This window comes from Scomber japonicus, chromosome 9 (assembly GCF_027409825.1).
Source record: "Scomber japonicus isolate fScoJap1 chromosome 9, fScoJap1.pri, whole genome shotgun sequence".
Lineage (NCBI taxonomy): Eukaryota > Metazoa > Chordata > Actinopteri > Scombriformes > Scombridae > Scomber > Scomber japonicus.
In genome coordinates, this window is record NC_070586.1 from 25,833,128 (window position 1) to 25,856,958 (window position 23,831).

Genomic DNA, 23,831 nt, shown 5'->3' on the forward strand with positions numbered 1-23,831 from the left:
TTTCTCAAACCAGAAATATATACATCATCATATTTTCTCGTGACTTTAGCCTCTCCTGACCCATCCACGTTGCAGCTCATACAGTATTCCTGTCCTGAAATGAAACTGGTCAGAACTGGGCACATGAAGATGATGTCATAGGCAGGCAACGTTGCAGGCGGAAAAAGACATATCTTTGAAAATGAGGCAGGCATACACCTACTTTACAATATAATCACCAGACCATCGACAGGCATACTGTATAAAATACAACCATAAATTAATAAGTAGTAAGCTATGTACAGTATCATTTAAAAATAAATAGTCTCAATTCAAATTGGTGCAAATAAAAGTTATTTTTCCTTTACAGCTGTCAGTCTGATACATTCCTTTTATATAATTGATTTTTCTCTGCATCATACAAAATAAAAACACTTTGGTTTGCTTGCAAACATAGCCAAAACCAAATGATAAATGACAAAGAGAAGAAATGGTATTTGGATGCAATACCACACAATAGTCACCACATTTTTCTGTAAAATACTACATACAGTAGTAGACACATATCAGGTATTCAAATGGTCCCTTCAGGCATTATAAAAAGCCATCGTTCATGAGCCAGAGTGTATTTGTTGAGGAGGCTATAATCAGTCTGCGACGCTGCTCTTGGGGGACAGTCTGTTATTGTCTTTCAAGTGGATTCCTCAAAACAACAAAACAAAATCAATGGCCCTCTGGAGTGACAGATTCAAGCCTGTTGATATTTAAGCATGGAGATGGATGGGTAAAGAGGGAAGGAGGGAGCAGGAGAGGGTTAGAGGGGATGGGAAGCAGACAGACAGACAGGGTAAGAGGATGATAAAATGGCAGTGGAAAAGTAGAGCTAGATTGGGGAAGGGGGCTTTAGAATGATAAAGATGGACAGACAGACAAAGGGGGAGAACTGGGAACAAAAAGATAGAGGGGAGGAAAGATGGAGGCAGGGATCAGTAGGATGAGAGGAGACCTCCTCAAATGTAGCCCGAGCTGTGATCTTTCAACAGATGCTCAGTGCGAAGCCCAGGAGACCGTCCCTTCAGACAGGGTCGCAACCCTGCTCACTGACGAATGAGGGAAGCGCAGAGAGAGCAAACGGAGAGAAGCATGATGGGAAGAGGGATCTGAAATAGCATAAAATATGTACACACACACACATACACACACATATCCCTCCATCTCTGACATCTCAGGCCCCTTAGAGCCTTGTCTTGTCACACAGCGACTTGCTGCTCATCTAGCTGACGGACTTCTACACTAGCAAACCCAACACCAAATAACAGCTGGCGTTTCTGCTGCACCACACGCACTTTGTACATGCTGACACACACACACACACACGCGCCAAATGAAGCGACGCATCAGTCTACAGCTGGAGGGGAGATACAATTGTAACACACACCAACACTGAGAAAAGCAATATGTCTTTGATTGCATAAACGTGTATACGCAAACACTCTTACATACACAGTTCACATACACAAGCCTCTGTCTCTGGAAAGACAGATCAAAGTTGAGCTGTGGGCACAGGAGGTGGGGCAGATGGAGAGGGCGGCCAGCCTGGGGCACAGCATCACAGAAGAGTGTGTCTTTGTGTGTGTGTGTGCGTGCGTGTGCCTGAGAGGGAGAGAATATGCCTGCTCAAATGGGATCTTGTGTTTTCATCTGTGAGCAAGTATGTACAGTATGTGTGACAGAGATCTCTTAGAGAGCCTGTGTATTCACATGAGAGGTTGTCTCTCTCTCTCTTTTTTGAGTATGCATGCATGCCTGTGTGTGTGTGTGCGTGCGTGCATGCATGAGTGTGTGTTCCATGTGTGGCCATTGAGCCAAACACGCAGGGAGATGAGAGGAAAGGAGACCAGCCTTTCAAACAAGATTAGGGCTGTGGCTGCCTAAAGGCCTGCCTGCCTTGCGACACTCTGCATAGACTGGGTGACATCTATATTAACACCATGACAGCAGGCCCAGTCTGCTGCGCCTCCTGACAGAGAGAGAAGGTGCCTCGCTGACTGACTGACTGATTGCTTGACTGGAGATTTTGACGTGTTTTTAACTGGCTTAACGAGGCTACAGCAAAAGTATCTGAGCATTTAGCAGTAATAAACGCTCAGTGGCATCATGTCAACTGTCTCAACAGTGTTGTTCTTTTTTCCTCTGAGTATTTTTTAATGATGATTATATAAACACTATCTATTTTTAAGAAGTAGAAACTCACTGTAGTTTATAGGCATACCACTGCCCACTGTGGGTTTGCTTTTTTGTGTGTGTTTTGCAGTCACATTTTGGCCATTGCATTAAAGTACAGACGGACAGATACCACCACAAGCTTTCAGTTTGTTTGTCCAGTTTTGTGTTCGTGTAGAAGGATGTATCTGGAGGCTACCACTGTAATTACTAATCAGCTTGTCTGGCTGAGTTGTAAAAGTGGAGATGGTCCAAATTACTGCCAGTGAACATAACATCATTACCACATCCAAGAGAGGAAGAAAAGAAAAGATACTTCAGTACAAAAACAATTACAAAATATTAACATACTCCAAAAAATATTTTCATAACTACAATATTAGCTTAAAAAAATGAAAGTCTACTGCAGAGTTATGATGCACAATGTTAGTATAAGGCTTGTTTTCTGATAAAAAATGGATGCACTGAATATGTCGTTTTTGGAGCAATTTCACTCATTGTGTGACACTTGTGGCCAGCAAATGGACAGAGTCCTCTGAGCTGTCAGAGTGACAGAGAGAAGAAACAAGGAAGGTGGCTCATAACGGCTGAGAAAAAGGTCATTCCATCCATCCTTCCTGCTCGCCTCTAAAATCAATCAAAAGAATAATGGCGATAAGACTAACTCAGGAAATTTCTTGTACTTGGACTTGTCTTGTACTGTTTGTTTGTTTTTTTTCTTTTTCTACAAAAAATTACACTTCAGGAAATGGTACTGTACATCATGAGTAATTAAAGACAGAAAAAAGGTTTAAGAGAGGAGAAAAAAAGGAAAGGGGGGGAAAAAAAAGGAAGGATAGCTGAGCCTCGCTGGTCCCGAGCCGTCTCCCTCCGTTCCTCAGTGTCCAGTAATAGACCAAGAGAAGAAAAGTGGAGAAGAGAGGAGTTGGTGGGCGGATACAGTCATCTACCCGGGGTTGTTTTTCTTCCTTTTATTTGGACTGGGATTGGGATCCAGTTTCAGCTCTCGGTACTGCACCTGTTAAAACACACAGAAACACATGCACGCACGCACACACAAACACACACCACCCGGTCAGGTGGAAAGAGCAAAGGATGCTTGAATAGCACAGAAACCCTCCAGAGGCTCTCTGGGTCCAGCTGTGTGGAACCGTGGCCTCGGGGAAGGGATTACACACTGATTACAACACACAAACACACACACAGATGCACGTAAAGACATGTACACTCACATGCACATACACACACACAAACATGTACTCTGTTCAAAGCTCCAAATACACTCGTACACAGACACACACAAATGTACACGCACACACGTACTTCCACAGATGTGGAACAGTGGCCTAAGGGAAGGGATCACACAAACAAACACAGAACAGGGCAAGGGCTCATGGGAAAGCTTGGAGAGACAACAGAGTCATCTCAGTATGGCAAGATGGTGAGTAGAGAAAAGGCAGAGCGATGGGAAAGAGACAGAGAGCACTGTAACCCTGTGTTTAGCTGGTAGTTACTTCAGTATCACCTCATTATTGATCACATGGTGACTTTGTCTGTTAGCTTCATACATGCTGCACTGAATGAGGCTTATGGACCAATCATGAGGTGACTGAGTCATGTGGGATGAAAATCTAAATACTGTACTAAAGTCAGGCAGACACAACATATTTCTGACAAAAACCCCAAAGTGCTTCTGCACCGTCATTCATGGTACAAAAAACAAACCAAAAAATGACAAAGTAGAATCTCGCCTCTGTTTCTCTTTCCACTCAGACTGGGTGAACTGTGGTTAGCCATCAGAAAGTAGTCTGTCTATGTGCAGCTAGTCCCCTTCTCCCTCAGTGGATACTAGAGAAAACCTCACCTGATGAGATGGGTAAGGGCCTGTCAGCCATTAGATTAGGCACAGCAGCACCAACGTGAATGTTTCACAACTACTTAGGATGACTTTAAATGGTTTGACAATGGACAGCAGGACATTTGAGGGACAGATGGGAGGAAAATCTAAAATGTCTTTATAGTTTCCTTTATTTAGCTTAAAGTTACTACAAGGAACTTTCATTTTGTGTTGATTTTAGCGCCCTCTGTAGACGAATGCTGTAGCATTTTCCAGAAATGAAGACTGAATTTCCCATGAGCACCACTGCCTCCTGTCATAAAGATCTTGGCTAGCACTTGCATTTTTTTATACTTATTTTAATACTATTTTTCTTTTTAAATATAGCAATTTGCAGGATGCATAGCAATGAGATAATGCATCCATTTGTGGCCATGTAAGATCAATAATTGTAATGTGACGACGGTGAAGCAAAATAATGCTGTAACTTGCTGCAGGGTTGTGTGGAGGTGTGGCCGTGTTTATCTGTGATTTAGAATGTAACGAACTCAACTTCAACTGCCTCTGTCTTTTACTGGACATCCCACAGCGTGTCTGAATCCTACTAACCAGCAGTAGTCAAACGGGTGGGGGCTACAGCAGCCAACCGTTTTTTTCAACTGTGAAATAATCAGAAAATAACATTTTATTTCTCTGATTCATTGCTTTGTTCTTGCTTCACTGCTGCTTGCTGTCTTCATTCACTCTCTAGCTCACTCAATCACTGCTGCTCTCTCTCTTTTGCTTGTGCTCTCAGCCCACTTGTGCTCTCTCTATATTTCCCTTGTCTTTTTTACAAAAAAGGGTAAGCAACCAGTCTAACTTTACTTTTGACGTTATCAACTATATGTACTCCCTCATGATACAGTGCTACATGTAATGTAAACACAGGCTCTTCTGTTCTGCCCGCTGAAATTCCGTCTGATTTTGTAGGGAATCCGACCTAGTGGCAACCACATATAAATAGCCAATCTTCTTGCTGATGGTATCGTTTGCTTATGTAGGTCATATAGAGGCATCATGAGACTGTTTCATAACCAGTTAAAAGTTCCTTGTAGTAACTTTAAGAACCACTTTAATCCAAAGCACCTCACAGCACCATATGTGCATGCTCTTTTAAACAGGCCTAACGATGCACAAGTCCCAACACAACAACTCTAGTGCCATGTTCTACCTTTTGAGGTATTAAAAGCAAGATTTTACTTTCTTTTACACCTTGCATTTTGTAAATGGTATGTAAGCACCAGCTGCATAAATGTAGACACACAGATTTTCTACCTAAACTTAATCCTACAATTCAGCATTATAATTTTAACTACTTAACATCACTATTATGTCACTTATAATCAGACTTTCTAGTGGCACATTACAATAACTTCAGAACATGTTCAGCACTATCACTGGGTTACTATCACCAATTTCTATATTTGACATGTTTTGCAAACAAAGTCAACTAGCAGATCATTGAAAAAAAAAAGAGGCTCTTACGTGATGGACACTCAGACACAAGAGCATGACAGTGGCTCAGCGTCAACAACCACAGACTGTCACACTAGCAGTCTCACTTTCAGATGTACACACACGTGCATGCATACACAAAAATACAGTCGCTAGCCTAGACAGATTCAAGACACTGACAAGCACTAGCCACTGAATCAGAATACTAATAGAGAGAGAGAAAAAAAGAGTTAACAGTCACAGCACCAAAGAGCCAGTATTGTCTGTGGGATCCCTCCTAGGCTGATGTACTGTAGGCTACTCTGCCTGTCTGACTGACTGACACCCTCTCTGATTCTCCAGGCAGACAACAAACTGACGTCAATATGGTTTCTCTGTTCTGTCTCATGGTGAGTCTTTCTGCTGTGGACGGGAACAGCAGCGTCTCACAGCGCTGGCTGGGAATAAGCCTTTATCATCCATCTTCTACTGGTTCCCACTGCCGCTTCAGTGAAGCCTTCCACTATCCTCAGCCTGCAATGTACAAATCTGAGATGCAAAGAGACGTGTGTGTGTGTGTGTGCACGCAAAAGAATGAAGACACATGAATACCAGCAAAGGAAATGTACACACATACACCCGCGCCTCCCACATCACGCAAAACACCCTGTCATCCTCGCATCATTAAAATCCCATATAAATCCACACACTCCACACACAAATATACAGTGGGGAATGTCTGTTCCTCTGTCTAACAGTGGTGGTCACCAATGTCCCGTTAAAGTGCTTACAGAGTGGTTAGGCCGGCATGTGTTGCTCTCTACGCCTCACTAGGCAGCCAGACTGCACTGATTCAGATCTGGATGCTTCTCACTGTCCACAAGGCAAACTAACATCCTACGAAACAGCTGTACAAATACAACCGGTTTGTCAGATATATTGACAGAGAAGAAGAGAGGCTAAGAGACAGCCTGAAAGATGACGAAGAAATAATCCAGGTGGAGAAAACAAAGGGGTTAAGGAATGATGGGAAGAGAGATATAGAAGGGACAGAAATAGACAGAAAGATCAAGGGAGGTAGGGCAGACACTGGGACAAACCAACAAAGGAAACAGGAGAGAAAACAATGAGAGCAAAGAAGAGTCCGGGTGAGATATGTGGACACTCGGGTGATGACAGATACTGTTCTCGTGTGGGTGTGGATCCTTTTATAGCCTTGCCAACTAAAGCAGACAACGAAGTAAAAACCCAGGGGACAGAGAGGGGTTTATATGGCCCCATCTGTGTGTGTGTGCAGTGGTAGTTTTGTTAGGGGACCATGACTGTCCTGGCAGAGTGCCCACATTGACTGCGATCAATGACAATGGTGTATCCACAGATGATCAAGTGACTGAATGGTTGAATTATTTAATTCACTCATGAGTGATGGAGTAACAGCACATCTGCACAAAATGCAGTTATGTGAACATACAGTATATCTGTTAATGGGAAATAATTGCATTCACAGAAAAATCAACCCTTACACGCTACCATATATCCAAAAGTAGGACAGATATTGTACGGGATCACTGGCTGTTAGTGGTTCCATTATACGACCAAACGCCTACAACAGCAAAAAAAGGAAGACGGCAATTTAAATCTGCATGTTGACATTCCTGTCCAAACAAAAATCTTTGTGAGTACATACAAACAAAGAAAAGTTTGCATGTCAGTAAAAAGTAGGGTTTTTGTTTGTCATGAAAAGTAGCGAGAGGGATCGACAAAAAAGAAAGAGTGAGGGGGAAAAAAAATATCTCAATCAAACAACAGTTTTCTCTCTGAAGAGCTGCCAGCCAAGAAAAATGGGGCTCATGCGTCACAGGTTCAATTCCACCTTACAGGTGACAGGCCTGCCTGATGCTATACCCTTGGCTCCCCGCTGCAGACAAACAAGAGCTAGTTAAAGTCAAAAAACAGAAGAAAAGGCAGAGGAGGTGAGGAGAATGTGGGACGTTAGCGAAATAAAAGAAACCGGAATTGGGTGAAAGTAAAAAAGTGTGGTAATGCACATAAGCAATTTGGTAGCACGAGCGGGGAGCTTAAAGGGGGAACATCGACAGGAGAGGCAGTGGGTAAAGACCCAGCGCTGCTCAAAGGCTGCTCCACCCTCGCTCCTCTCCTCTCCTCTACCAAATGTTGACAGTACAAGTGCAAAACAGGCTTTGAAGTGTGCTCTGCTGAAGGGGCGCCGTGTACCGTGCTTCGTTTAACGGTGTTACCCACAAAGCATCCCGAAATCTGCCTCTCTCCCTCTCTCACTGTCTCTCATTCTCTCTCTCCCTCTCACATTGAACCTTTGACATTGTTTTGATGATGCCGGTGTGGGCATACAGACAAGGCGAAACCAGGGCGGGTGACAGTGCGCAGAAAAAAAAGGCAAATACGTGAGTAGACGAATCAAGTCAAGAAAGGCAAGGGAGCAACATTTTAATGATAATATGTTATTCTGTTTGCAGTCCTCTCCAGAGAGCACAAAACTCAAAGTGGGTTTCATCTCATGTGACACCTAACAGAGCATAAGGGTTATTAAATGTTTCCAGGGAAACACAATTGTGTACAGTTCAGACATCTGCAGAATGTAGGATTCAGCACTCATGTCTATTGTTGAGAAAGAAAAGGCATGTCAAGGTGACATAAGCTAGTAAGCAAAAAAAGAAGTAAGGAAAGTTTTGCCTATTAGCTGCAGTGGTACGACATTGAATAGTGACTAATTGGCCACTTGCAGTGAAATGTTTAAATTTGTAACAAAAGTGGGGGAAGGACAAAGCAAAGGAGAGAGAGACCTCTAGTAGATGTGAGCGATGGCATCTGGCAACGTATCAGCCTTTAACTATCCTGCCTTTGACCCTAATATACCCAAAGAGGTTTCATCCCCAACATAAATGTTGTCTAAAAATATTAACCCAACTCCCCACTGTTCATTAGGAGCTAAATTGGAATTCATGCTTATTTTTGTACTGAGGGTTTGATCCAGCTCCTTTACACCTATCATAAAGGGCCACTTGGCATGCTAATTGCCTTGGCCCTACTTATGCACTCCCTAGCTCACATAGCTAATGGTGTCGTAAAACATACTAGTGCACTGACACCTCCCAAACGCCAGGTAGGGAATAGTTAACACTATAAAGGTGCTCAGTTTGGCCTCGTTTAAGAGGACATGAAGGATTCCCTGATAATGACCATAAAGATAGCTTATGCTGGTAAAAGATCCAAACCAGAAACTCTTAGCCAGAGAGCAACACTGACTGTTACACACACAAACGAACCTGCACACATAAATACCTAAGCAAGGCTTTATCGTCACTTCTCATAGAGGGACATAATGATTTAAATAAACTGTTCTCTGCCTGTTGCAGCTTACATTCACTGCTGGGGATTTAGACTATAGAGAGTATTTGATGGTGCTAGGGCCCAGTGTCAGAGATTTGGAGAGTCTGGTTAACAAGACTGAAGTACCAGATAAAAAGTGTTGTTGCACTATAGAAAAATGGAGGATAAGAAAACAATGACAAAAGCTGTTCTGCAGTTGCTGCAGTGTTCTCCATGTTATGATGGACTATGGTCCAGTGTGGTTGCCCTTTGTAAATAAAGTCATTAGAACCTCATCAGTTCTGGCTGCACTGAAGCACCTCCAAATGATGCGGAACACTACACTAAAAAACCCCCAACCCACCTCACATGCACTACTGCTGGGAGAGCATGTGTATGTGTTAGGTCACACCGGGGCCCTAAAATAGCACTTCATTAGTCATCCAGGGTGTCAGGCACAGTGGGCCCCTGCACCAATGCCATAGGGTGCCATGGACACGTGCCCGTGAGGGGACGCTCCATTTGGACCCCAGCACCTCTTTGCATCATCTGAGAGCCTCGGGGCTCAATCCCCACAGACGGCTTTGACCCAGTAACATGGGGGCAGGCAATGAGCTGAACCCACCACCGGAGGAAGCGGTGGGATGCACTGCGAAGCAGAACGTTCTTGTCTGTTTTTAGCCAACGACCGCAGAGCAGGATGCCTTCGCAGTGGGCTAACCTTTGGATTCAGTGAGAAAGTGATTAGTGCATGTTTCAGTTCTGACAGAGCAGCAAATCTAAATGTCAATGACCTTATCTTTTTGAAATGAACAGAATTAAATTTTTCTAAATAATCAGACCAATCATTTCCATCAAACCATCAACTCAACTTTTACCTTCTGTCCTCATTTCTTCTCCCATATTTCTATATCCACTTCCATCTTTCCTACACTGAAATCTATTCTTACCCTCTCCCTTGGTCTTTCACCCTCATTACTCAGTCAGCCTCCAAACTGTCAGAGAAACCTGGCAACAATTACCATTCCAACAGCTGCAGCAATAACTGTTACAGTAGCACTTACAGTATTACTTATACAGTAGGCACAACTCCAGCAGCACGGGCACCAGACCAGGGCAGTATGTCTGCCCCCACCTTCCCCAGCCAGCAGGCCCTCATTAGAGGCCTTGTAAAGGCCTCGTACCTGCCGGGCTTGGGCCCCTTCACTTCTCTGCCCCTTCAGGCTCCGGGTGTGTAAGGTGGCTGCACTTCACCAGAGGGGACAGCTTGCGCTCATTTAAGGCAATGGCTACCTGCCCTGTGCCAATCGTTGCAACAGGCCCCAGAAAACTATGAAACTGTAAAACTGCACGGGGGCCAAAAGGGGGAGAACACAGGGGGCTGGCAGGGGTGCGCAGGGGAGCAAGGATTATGACCCTGTAAAGATGAAAGAAGTTGTGGGCAAAAAGCGATCAAAGAGGAAGTGTGTCAGTGCTGATGTGGCAGGGGATTGGTTGTATCAGAGGCCCTAGGTCGTACAACCTCAGTCTGCACATTTGTGTATCCGTGCGTTCATGTGTGTGTGTGTGTGTTGAACTCAGCACAGCAGGGCTTAACGGCCACAGCGGACACCATCGGTGCTGGATAACACAATGACTTTCACAAGCTGCTGCTTAATTGCAGTTTAAACTGCACTTTGTCCTGGGCAGCACAGCACGTTACAGAGTTAACATACACACACACACAAGCCCATTTACACACCTATATTTTACCTAACGAAGCATCTGTAGTCTTCAGCCACAAAGTTAATCTGATCTCACGGTTAATGTAGAAGCAAAACCACATGGGGCTGGTTAACTGTTGGTTTACACTCTGTTCCAATTACTAACATAGCTGGGAAACAACAGCTAACTGTAATTGTGTGTGAGTGTATGTGTATGGAGTCAATCAGCCTAGTTATATGCTGGGCACTAAACTCACTTAACCTTGTTATCTTATTACACAGCTCCAGCTATGTATGTGGAAATTGAATTAGACTAGGAAGCTACTAATAGGAAAACAAAGAAATGACTTTGAAACAATTAGATTAGATGTTTAAGCGGGTAAAACAATGGTCAGGTCACCACACAAGTACAAAAGTGTAGAGTATAAACCCAGCAAGCAGCTGAAAGGAGGAAAAAGAAAGAAACAGATAAAGGGTAAAAAATAGTAAAAGGACCCTTGCCCATGTCTGAGACTGACAGAGGTTGTGTCAGAAAGATATAAAAGATGAGACAAAGATGAAAGTGGAAAGTTCACCTACCACTTGTACATCTGAGGGCACTCTGGACAGGAAGTCTAGCAGCTCGTTGTTATCAATGGTGTAAGGGTCTCGCAGCTTCTTTGTGAATTTATTCACCCCTGTAGAGAGAGACAGGGGGGGGGTAGTGAAGATTTGGAAAAGAGAGGCTATCAACATAGACTATATGAATACATACTGTATATAACTATTAAATGCAGTCACTTGACCTCACAATAGATGTAAATAAAGATTTCTGACATTAACTCACCCCAGGCTAGCACAATATATCTTAGAGGAATGAAGTAGATGATGATGGTTGCCATTCCAAGAGCCACAATGGCTAGCCAGCTTAAGAAAGGCACAGTCCAGTTAAATGAGCTGCAAAGAGAGGAAAAATAGTCATATTAAAATTGGGAGAAAATGCTCAGTAAAGAAAGAGTAGGGAGCAGAGTCAGAAAGAGCATTTTATTACTTTCAAGCTCAAAGCTGATCCTGTACTAACAATTCATTACACTCACTAGAACTGAGCAGAAGGTCAGTATTGCAGGTTGAAATGGCCTAATGCAATTCACACCTTCTTATAGATTATCTTTATAGAAACATTTAAAATGTTTTTACATGTAACTGAAGAAAGAACATATAGTGCATAGGCAGCCCAACATTTAATTTCAAAGAAATTCCCTGCCTTCACTTTGATATGTATATGTTTAAGTGAATGTCAAGACCTTATTGTACATGAAATGAATGTTGTTTTTATTGTGTGTCTATTTATAGTGATGTTTGTTTAAGGTGTACATGTTTGAGCTAACAGAAGGTCAATGTGGGTTAAGTGAGAAGTGATGGACAGATAGCCTGTGTGTTTGTCTTTCAGGGCTGTGGTGTCACGCTGGCAGTGTTTCTTGAGAGCAGCACTGAGTTAGACTCAGGCTGGCAAGTGGAAGCGGGGCAACCTGGCATTGCAGAAAAAAAACAAAACTCTGGGACGTGCGAAGCGGAGCAGAGCGCAGCGGGCTGTGTGCCGAAGAGCGGGCTTACGACTCACTTCTTTATCCTCTCGCCGTAGGAGGCCACTTCATCCAGTGCATTCTGCACGCTGATGCACACGTCCTGAATGGCATAAAGCTTGTTCATGAAGCCCTTTCTCTCAGAGTCCTGCAAGAGCACAGATAGGGGGAGAAAGAAAACAAGGGTGAGACAGGAAGAGATGGAGAGAGACAGTGAGGAGAGGGTGAGAGAGGGGGAGGAAAGGGAAAAAAGGAGAGAAAAGACAGGCTGGGCACAGGCGTCTTTGTGAAAACAATACATTTTAAATAGCGTCAAAGATTTGGAGTGGATGCCAAATCACCAGATATCCTACATGAACTGACGGAGTGCTCTCATTCCAGGCAGTAATAGAGATATAAAGTCGGCAGAACAAATCAAAATGTTTTCCTCCTTACAAAAGCTCACACAGGAAAATTTGAATATGTGAATAGAGAGTCAGAATTAAACTGAAAGCCGAATGGATACATCAATCTTTGGGCGCTCTTTCTCCCTCTCACTGGTGCTGCCAAGACAGCCAAGAAGACCAGGCAGAGCCCTCTTTTGTTCTGCTGGCTGGCACACTGTGATGATGTCACCAACTGTGACATCATTATCATCCTTATTAAGGCCGTCACCCACCATGAAGAGCTAGCTCTTCCTTTTCAACTTTTGATGGTTGAGAACTTCAGAATGTTGTGGGGAGCGGGGGGAGAGACCACAAACTAGGCAGGCAATCTAAAATCTACAATCCCCCACTCTCTCTGAAACAAAGTGAATAAGTTAAGAAGTCATGCAACAGTCAACACGCTGCCTGCTGACTGACTGACAGGCAGGGACAGGATGGACCTGGACAGAATGAGGTGACAGAGAATGATGGATAGCCATTGGGTGAGTGAGGACATCTACACCCAGACTGGTCATGGCTAGATGTGGTTGGTGGGCATGCTTGGGAGACAAAAGTGGGGCATAACAGGAAGAGCAAAGCTATGTATTACCATCAGAGAAGCATCCATATGATCATGGATGGTCAGTTTACAATACTGTACAGTAGTAACAACAGGGGAATTTGAAAAAAAAAGTGGACGGCTTTTCTTATAACATCACCCAGATCTGGTTCCTGTGCATGGGCACTCCGGCTAGCACGCAACTCTATACGTTCTTTTACTTCCTAATTCAGTGAGAGTGATTACTGTTATCTAGTGTAATTTTGGTAATTTTAGATGTATCCTTGCATGGATGAATTGATGCTTTTCCTCTGTTTCTGAGTGTTGAGCTGAATGGAAGATAACAGACATCTTCATAGATCAAATAAGAAAGAATATAGATTTGATATAGCTGGGAAAAATAAGGACATTACACAGCAACATAAGTGAACTGGTTGCATAATGAACCAAAAAAAAGAAACAAAAAACACTGAAGCTTTAGTAATAAACATTTAAAAGCAAGCAGAAGTTTATGGCAGAATAAGCAATAGCCACAAGTATTTTTCTTTTGTTAGAGAGACAGCATGTGCAGCAATGGCTTTTATTGATGAAGATGGATGGACATGGTTAGATTAGAGATGTAAACCTCTGAGTAATCCTTATCATTAAACCCAAAGAAGACAGTGAAGCAGTCAAAGACACTGAAAACCCCAGGACCCCAGAGGTCTTTACCACATTTCACTCCTTAAGGCCAGCCCCCCACCTTACCGCAACCCTCCCAGCGAGACTCAAAACAACCCCCCACTGCCCCCAAAGCCACCCTCTTCTTTCTGCTCTCCGTCCAGGATCAGATAATGTGAAAAATGAACCATGGAACAGTCAGGGAGACCACATGGCCTCCCCAGCAAAACCACACAAGACAAATAGATATAATTAGACAGCGTCCCTGGGTTATTTTTCTTTGCAAATATTTTACAAGACTCCCTTTCTTTCTTCCTCCCGCTCTCCTCCTCTTTTCAGTCCTTCCCTCGGAAGCCATCTGTTTTTCATTGCTCGCTCAAACAAATCTCAGTGTAGAGGCTATTGTGATGGGCCGGGTTAGGCCGAGCCGAGAAGGACTGGGCCGGGTCAGGCCATTTTATTTTCTGGCCCAGACTCAGGGGAGAGTGTTTGAGGGCCAGGGGAGTGGTGTGAGAGAGCAGGCGGGGGTGGAGAGGATAAGTCAGAGGTCATCAGAGTATAAACCATTGCCACATGCCCCTCGGACTGCGGTCTGACTCCTATTTCCTGTCTTCAAACACGGCTCGGGGAGGCGGGAGGTAGCAATAACACAGAGGGCCACGGAGAACCTTGTTTTCCCAGCTTCCCCGCACACTGCGCACATATGGAGCCAGGCAACCTGTTCTTATAATGGAACCTAATATGCACACAAACACACACATACACACACCCTACAGCTATTAGATAAGGTTGATCTGCACACCTGGTCGTGCTGTGTGACTCTACAAACGATGTACACCGACACAGATTAGACTATGAGGGCCCTTGACTCCTGAAAGCAGTTTCTGTCTTTAATGAGCACGTTTGTAGATTGTAGACGTTTTTAGACTGCAATGTCAGTCACCACTAAAAGAAAGGCGATTGATACAGACCGATAAAGAGAGACACAAGGCATTCACACATCACATTCAGGTTATGGAAAGATTTTTAACGTATCAACTTACATATCAAATAAAATTGTGAAAAATCTAAATCAGGGAGGTGAGCTCACTCAGACACATGTTTACACATCCTCAAGAGCGGATCCGTCACTAGTGCAAGTTAAGTCAAGGACTTATCATACTTAATGTGGTTTAGTGGAGTATGTGTGTGCATGTGTGTGTAAACCACTAGCTCACATGTGATATGTGTTGAGGTTTTCCAGCCCTGACCAGCTCCCACTCTCACTCAGGAGGAGGAGCAGGATCTTTACAGGAGACTCAGGGCCTGTATTTCCATCTGTCTCTTCCTGTGTCTGTCAGTGAGACTAAGATGGTTTGTTTGGAGACCTGAAGGCAGGGCTAATAAAATGAAATCTGTGAGGCCTCTCGCTTTGACTTGGCTACAGTTGCAGTCATGTTAATGCTCAAAGTATGCTACAAATCCCTGCACCTCTGACAGCAGTGTCTTGATGGATGGTGCTGCATGGCTTGAATCATTCAGACAGATAGTGTAATAAGCTTGCCTAATGAGTTCAGCATCATGCATTTTAATAGACTGCAACTGTAGGTTCATCTGCAATGTGTTATGCTGACATGTTACAGTAACTGCCAATTCAGTCTGTGTACTACAAATTGTCACTGCAGTCAGATGACAGAGCATTCAATCTAGATGACTTCATTTGCTATAAGAGAGGCCTGAATGTGTGGAGATATTATATGTGTTCTTTAGTGTTCGGTACATATGCCATGTATCAGTATATACAGTACAGTTTAAGTGCAGTACAATACATAAGATAAGGCATGAAATGTAATTAATGTTAGTAATAATCTCTGACTGTGAGATAAAACTATTGGCTTAGTTTCTGCCACAACTGCATTTGATATAAACCAAATTCTTAAAAGGGATACAAAATAATTGCAAACTGGTGCAGCAGCATTAAACAAAAACAACATATATGCAAGAATTTCAAAACAGCAAGAAAAAATATATACTGTGTTAATTAATTTTTCATTGCTAATAAGAAACAATTTACCACTAATGCAAAATAGCATTAATGTGGGTCTCTTAAATGCATAGTCCAGTATCAATCTAATATAAATACAAAGACATCTTGAGGCCTTTGTACACTTCTCTGATTATTATTCATTCTGTGTCCTTTTCTGTGTGTTGGTCTGTCTCTCCTTCTGAATATCATTTGTTTTTTAATCTGTAGCAAAGGGTCAGGGCCAATCAGAGTGCAACGTGAGGGTTAAGTCGGAGTAACACACACTGCTGTGTATGAAATAAAAATCTGCACTGAGACAGTCTGTTTACCCTGTGAATGAAATGTTTCTACATGCAGCAGAGGCTCCTTGACATCAATTAACTCTCATCAGGTTGGTATAAGAAATATTTTGTGAGTCAGTGTCCTTTGTTGGGAGACTTGAATCTTTTAATTGTGTGTATGTCGCTTAAAGGCAATAAATGCATCTTTTGTGGTTATGTCCAAAGTTTGCATCATAGTGTGTAGTGTGATATGAAATCTCAGCCAAGCAGCCATCACTTTAGAACTCAGCCACCCTGTGTACAAATGTGTGGAGCAGGTTGCACCATGGGATTGCTCCCATCAGGAGAAACAGACAAGGGAAGGCTCGTTAAAGTGATGTGAGCTGTTTACATGCGTTAAGGAGAAAGAACCCTCAGTGACACCAGAGAGAGTCGAGGGACATGCGCTCTCTCACCTACACATACACAGAAACAGCCAAGTCAGGCTAACAATATTGCACTTGCTGGTAAATTGTGGTAAACAAATGTGGTAAACTCCTTGAAACACTTGATTAAATATTTAACAAAGGAAAGATGTGCAATGCCTCTGTGTACTCAACTGTTCCATTTCTCTTTCGGAGAGATAGTATCATAGCAGAGCACATCTATATGCAAAAGTGCATAGTGAGCAGTTGTAAACTTTGCAAAGACAGTTTGTTCTTCACTGACCCAAGGCCTAGAGCTAAACAAGAGAGAGGTCACTGAGGACTTAGCCTATTACGATGGACTCAAATATCTGTCCTATATCTACTGGGTGGAAATAGAGAGAGCCATCAGAGACTGTTTTAACCTCTGATCACATTGTTCTCCCTGCTGTGTTATGCCATAAAAATGATAAACCTAACAGTTATAATGTAGCATCATATATCCAATCACACCACAAAATGAGTCTGAACCACAAGTGGCTTCTGCTCATTGCTGCTGTGCTAAAATTGCACCTGTTTTTCTTTGTTTTTCTTTTTTGCCTCTCTCACTCTGGCAGCACAGTAAAAATTGAAATGTCAAATAAAACGTGACAGGATGCTAATATGTGGCTCCCAGAGGGCATCTGAAAGCTTGTTGATTTTGTAACAGCAGAGAGAGTCGACATCCCTCCCATTTCCACCCCAGGAAAAAAAAAAAAAGTGAAAAGTTGAGTCAAGTTGCGGAATGCTTTAGTGGCAACACTGATTCAATTTCCAAAGCCAGTGTAAGAATTAAGTATGACAGAATAATAAATAGCGCATTCAATTAGCATCTGCTGTATGGTATGGTTAACATTTAATGTGTTACTATCTCTCCTTACAAAATAACATATGGGTAAAATAAAGTAATTATCCATTCCCATAAACATTACATTTACCTGTGCCGTCTTTTTAAACATTTCTGTGAATAATTAAATATAGAAATAATTTAGTAATTGATGAAAGTGAAATACTGTTCACTAGTAGGAGGTGAGGCTTATTCACATCAATGGCTTTCAGATCTATCATTTTTTGTCTTTGTTTGGTTCAATACATGAGTTACAATTATTGGTCAAAACTGCTAAATGTTCCAGTGATAGTTTATAATTTGCGTTGCTATATTTGTATTGCAAAGCAGTTTAATTAGTTTAATGAAAATGTGAGTAACACATTTGGCCATCTGTCAACTGGGACTTTTCCAGGCATTACAATAAACTCAATGATATTTTACAATGGATATTTTTTGCAGTAAGTACTTTATATCTTTGACACTGACCATTTAAATAGTTCTTCTTTTACCACAGAGGTAATGTAAGCCAAATGCAGACCTTAATATGAAAATTAATGTGTCTGAATAGTGTCTATTCCAAGTAGTCCGCTGGGGAGCGAGGAGTCACAGATTTAATCCCACTGGGAGTTAAGAGGAAAAAAAGTTGGGGACCCAGTGGCCTAGAAGAATATCTCCCCTCTGTCAGGAAATGACAACAAGACGAGACAAAGGCCCTGCGACCAGCCTCAGATACCACCATGCAACCTGGCACCTCGCCAGCTCCACATGAAAGAAGCAGATGTTCCTTTTTTTTTCAGGCTGCGGTTTTAATAAATAATTTAGCCCATACAACAACTAATCCATGGGTGAATGTGGGGAATACATCTCTATTTCCCTCCCTCTCTTTTTATCATAAACACATAAATATCTGTTTAACTAGCATGTTGAGATGCACCGCACGTCCTCCTCCTGGCCCTCATCAGGCAGCTCACACACACAAAGGCCACGTTAAGATGTGATGGGGCGTCCCACTCCCAAAGGCCCAAACGGATGAATGTGAGGAGAGTGTCTATGTCTGTGTGCGCACACAGACTTCTTTGAGAATATCTGTGTGCACTGAGTGTTGCTCCCACAAAGCCAAAGTCAAACTACAGTTAAGACTGTCAGCTGGAGGTGGACCAGGCAGACACAATGCTCTCTAGTACTAATTAGTGTCTTCACCCAGCCTAGTCCCATAGCGAGGATAAATATACACGTATGTAAAAGAGAGGGAGAGAGAGGGAGCGAGGGAATAAAAGGAAGAGTTGGTGGTGGTGACTTATTTTCAGTTTGACCTCTGCTTCCTATCCCAAAGAGAAAGGTTTCTGGTGTTATGAGAGTGCGTTTGTGTGTGTGCCTCTAATGTGTCTGGGTGGCAGGAGGTTGTTTGCCACTGATCATCTTTACCCATCTCCCCCCGGGGCCTCTCATCACCTCCACCACACCAGCCACTCCATCAGACTCAAGGTCGGACGCACACACACACACACATAAATGACTACCACCCCACAACTTCTGCGCTTGATCACTTCCTCTTCCTCACCTCCTGCCGAACACCACTCGACCCCCGCACCCCCCTGCCCAATTCTCCCCCACCTTGCCTCACCTCTGCTCCCCTGCTCCTGCGCTCTCCTTCCCCTGTCCTTCCCAGAATCCAGCCTGGCAGAATGTGATGAATGGGACAGCATTACTCTTGTCCTCTGTTGGCCTGGTTTAGCTGCTCCAACACATCTCCCCCTGTCTGTCTGTCTGTCAGTGTGTCTGTCTATATGTCTTTTTCACTCTCTCTGTCTGTGTTGATTTAAAACATATAGCACTATGAAATCCAAACTCTGTATTCATTGCTTTTTGCCATGCTGCAAGATGAGAGAATAAGGAAACTTTGATAATACGCAAATGTAGATGAGGTACAGCTATTTGGTAATGAGGTTGGGAGAAAATCTGTTTTAAAGACACATAGTCATTTCTGAGTTTTTATCCACAGGAGTTTCATTTTTCTTCTCCTCTATAAATCAAGATTCATACCTACACAATATCGCATAATTGTTGATTAATTAAATCATTTTAAATTATATGTGATTCATCACCTAGGTCTATAAAAACATGTACTAACTCTGGTGTACCTTTAATTACATATTCATGTTCAGAGAGGCACAGGCAAGAAAAAGCTTTAACATCCACTTTTAAACTTTGTTTTGGTAGAAAAAACAACACGACAGAGCGAGAGTGCATTGCTATGAAGTGAAGGGATCACGTCTTCAAATAAAATATGCATCCTCTCTGTGCTCATTACAGATTTATGACTCTTGTTAAAAGAAAAGGTGGCGGCTGCCTTCTAACATGTCTGACTTTCAAATTCAGACGACACCGCTGTCAAGTGTTGTGCTCCACATTCTGTCCAATGAGAGACCGGGAGGGATGAGTGTTCCATCTTCCACATCCTATTCGGTGAGTGTCTCGAAGAGAGTTACTTTGGGTGGATGAGAGCGCACAACTCCTCACCTACAGTGCAACGAGTGCTCGTCGTAAGCCTTTGATGCATAGTTCATCAGTCAAAAAGTTCAGTTGGTTCAGCCGCTCTTGTGTATGTGACTCAGAACAATAACAGTTGGGGGAGTAGACATTGCTGCATTAGGCATAATGAGCATTGGGATTTGCTCCAGCAATATGAAATAGTTTTGCTGTTTCTGTAGCAACTTTTAAGAAAAAGCGCTCAGAAGCACGTTCAAATCACCTCACCACCCACAACCACAACCACACACACACACACACACACACACACACACACACACACACACACACACACACACACACACACACACACACACACACACACACACACACACACACACACACACACACGCACACACACATATTATACTTTTAGGGCACTGAGAGTCCCCATTAGGAAATTAGTTTGTTAGGTGCTTATTATCAGTGACTTATGGGTCATAAAGTGTGAAAATAATCATTATTTTTAAGAGGAAATGCAATTAGTGCCATTAAAAAAAAAATCTAAATCTCAAAGTCTATTTTTGACAAAAAGTACACTAAGCAACTCTGTGGTGGGAATTAATTTCCTTATGGCCCCTGCCACTGCAGAAATTACAGGTTCAAAATTAGCAAATCAGCAAACACTTGAGTCACTCCCAATGTCACCATTTAGCACCTCAGATCCTGCAGTCCCAGTAGCAACACAGAGTTAATACACTAATACACTGCCACAACTCAATCTACAGCTGTCACCTTGCAGGGTCTACAGTGCTACAGGGAAGTCACACAAAAAGATGGGAACAGTCTTCCATGCTGGAGCCCCATTGGCGTCCTCATCACCCTAAAGAGCAGGCAGAGGCGGAGGCCTCGAGGCAGGGTTGGGTTGCGGGCTGAACGTGCATAGCGTGGGTGTTTGATTGAGACGTGGACAGGGAACAAGTACTATACACAAACCCCAGGACAGCAGACAGAGGCCGCCGGACAAACGATGAGCTAAGTAGGAAACCAGAAGACAGCGACACACACCATTAGGAGTTAGTGCCAGAGCCGCACACATGCCAACTTACCACCATCGCTCGTATCCACTCAAAGTGCCAGGAAGCCAGCATATCCTCGAGGATATGGTTTTTATCACGGCTGTCCTCCCAGGGGCCTGGTTTAGGGTCCTTTGTGGATAGATTACAGTAAGATTTTCTCTTTACAACCCAGAGAAATTAAGGTGCAAGGGGTTAAAGAAAAAAAGGGTATGGCTTACCACTAGGGTCTTAAAGTTGATGTTTTGGCCAATATAACAGGCTATAGGCAAGAACAACATTGTTTTACCACCTTCTCTGTGGAGATTGTAAACACAAGCACTATGCTGAAAGCATCTTTAGTAGCGCAATGCAAAGGAGAGTTGTTGTTTTTTTAATATTCAACTTTGTTTAGTGACTTGACTGTTGTAAAAAGTGCAATTTGAGGCATATACTGGACTATTGCAAAGCTGAATCCAGAAGAGCACTCATTTCTACAATCTCCACAATGACTCTGGTGAGTATAACGCTGTACTAACCTATAGGTATATAGGTAGGTACTTGTACAAACTGCAAAACAAGCCCTAAGAACAAAATTTCATGTTAATAACAAAAGAGTTAAAGTAAAAGTGAAACGGGAATGGAGCAGATTTGGAGAATGAAGGAGAAATGAGAGAAAGTGAAAGACAAAGAAAAAGATATGTATCTGGGGGGAACAGAGATAGTGAGAGATGATCCACCTGATGTACGTGTGTGACAAAGAGGAAAAACAAACAAACAATGCAGTGTATTTTGCATAGAGAGACAATACCCCTCCATGCCTCTTTCACCCTCCTTTTTGTTTTCATTCCTTCCTCTATTAGCCAAACATGATTAAAATGCAGTTCCTACCAGTGTCTCTGCTGAACAACGAAAGAAAGACAGTGAGATGGAAAGAAAAATGAAGCAGAAAAGTCAAAAGTATCTTTTACAGCGTGACGCTTTTCATCCTTCACAGGCAGGGAGAAGAAAAGAACACAGAGATTGAAACTTTTTTCTGTTCCCCTCTCCCTCCCTCTGTCGCTCTCTCTCCCATTCTCTTCAGCAGCTCAAAAAACCCCCTGATACCTGAGGACAACCCCACTGCATTACAAGCTCAATAGCCTCCCTAGAACAACATTTCAGTCACACTTTTTTTTTCCGGAGCATTGATATAATTCCCAATGCTCTCTTTAGTCCAATTACATTATGCCATGTCGTTATCTGAATGATCGGCGCAGTGCCGTGACTGGGACTGAGAGAGGAAAGTCGGGGCTTGAGAAGGTATTGCAGAGCTCCATGTGCTATCTGGAGATAAGTCAAAAAACTTGCACTGTTTTTAACCGTATTCACACAGAGACAAAGTGTGCAAACCTTATTTAACATAACGTGGAGCAGAGAGCCTATGCAAGAGAGCAAACAGGAGCAGAGATAGAGCTGGGGAGAGAAGAGACAGGTAGATACAAAGAGAGAGCAGAGCGATAGCGTATGTAAAAGTTAAATCAGTAGCTGAAAACAGCTGTGAGGCCTTCAGGGTGAGAACTGGATACGTGTGCTGATACTAGCCATTGGCCAGGAGTTATATACCGGTACTTCCCAAAGAATTGATAAACACACACATATGTGCAGGCGTGTGTGTGTGTGTGTGTGTTAGTGTATGTGCATGAGTCATGCCTACAGGGAAAGCAGCAGAGGGTGTAAAGGCTGTCTCAGCACTATAGATGAGAAGGATAAAGAGATATTGTGGTTTAGGAAGAAGACTGTGTGGCAGCAGAGATGAAGGCACAGAGGATCATGTACTGTATGCTCAATCTTACATACACTGTTCAGTCACCTGCATTATAATTTGTTACAACCTTTTTTGGACTACATCAACATTCAGCATCATGCAAGGTGTTCATAAATCACAGAAAGCGATCCTAAATTTGTCAAATTGTATTGTAATTCTATATGGTTTACCTGTACTCAGTTGGTGCCCCAGAAGGTCAAAAATAACACACAGCAAATAGGTTACAGTTTGACCCGGCTATGGGCTAAAAACAGATTTCATTGCTGGTTCACTTGGATTGCCTTAGGGATTGGGTCCATAAATAAGACTAAAAAAAGGACTTTTCATTTCAGTATAGTAATTTAGATTTTACAGTTCAATGTGTTTGAGCTAATGAATAATGTCCACTCTATATTTACCATCATCTCTGCACATGTGGGAGGGAAGGAGAAAATGAGCAAGAAACTGGAGAATGAAAAAAAAAAAATTGAAGGGTGCATGTGGTGTGTTAGTGTGTGTGTGTGTGTGAGAGAGAGAGAGAGAGATAGATAGATAGAGAGAGAAAGAGAGAGGGAGTGCACTGAGCAGTAAGCCCGTGAGCAGGACATGATTGCAGTGTGTATCTTATCTGTGTCAGGTCCTCCTGAGGCTAGTGGAGCCTAGCTGAGCGGAGCACGAGCGCTTCAGTGACCAGTCAACCGTGTGAGGGTAATCTCCTCACTCTTTCAGACTCTCTCTCGCTCCCTCTCTATCTCTCTCACTCTCTCTCCCTTTTTCCAGTAAGCCCCCCCTCTGGGAGACAGCTGAGCCACTGCACAGACACAAGCATGACGCTCACACAAAATACACAAACACATTTACGCTCACAAACACTCACACCCATGCTGAGCCTAAAGGTGATAGCTTCGTGCCAGCTCTGGACAGTGAGCCCTCAGGTGAGAAGAAACATCACAGGCTACATTGCACAGTGAAGCCCCTGCAGCTGGTAGCCTGTAAATATACTGTGGGAATGAGCTGCATGTCGCTGCTGTCTTACACTGTCCATGTCCTGCAATGTTACTTCAAGGTGTATTGGAAAATACTAAAAAGGCACATACAGGCACATGAACTGAAGTGTAAAGAAGACAGAATTAGTGGTGGCTGAGATGTGAGGAGGTGCAGGACACTTGGACATCCAACTAACATTGGCAATTGCTGCTTTCCTTTCTAACT

The 23,831-nt window shown here is 43.0% G+C and overlaps 1 protein-coding gene across 6 annotated transcripts in view; it reads right to left on the reverse strand.

The window, feature by feature from the left end:
- Positions 1–3,148: 3,148 nt before the first annotated feature.
- The window catches only part of mctp1a (multiple C2 domains, transmembrane 1a), a 134,714-nt gene continuing 114,031 nt past the window's right edge, over positions 3,149–23,831 (reverse strand). For 4 of the 6 annotated variants that reach the window (XM_053324823.1, XM_053324825.1, XM_053324822.1 and 1 more), the window contains 4 exons: positions 12,167–12,276; positions 11,393–11,502; positions 11,146–11,243; positions 3,149–3,220 (listed from right to left, as the gene is read on the reverse strand). In XM_053324823.1, the coding sequence (XP_053180798.1) occupies positions 3,149–3,220; positions 11,146–11,243; positions 11,393–11,502; positions 12,167–12,276 (390 nt within the window). Of the gene's footprint in view, positions 3,221–11,145; positions 11,244–11,392; positions 11,503–12,166; positions 12,277–20,887; positions 20,987–23,831 lie in introns of all 6 variants that reach the window. The other 2 variants (XM_053324820.1, XM_053324821.1) reach the window with 1 other exon arrangement.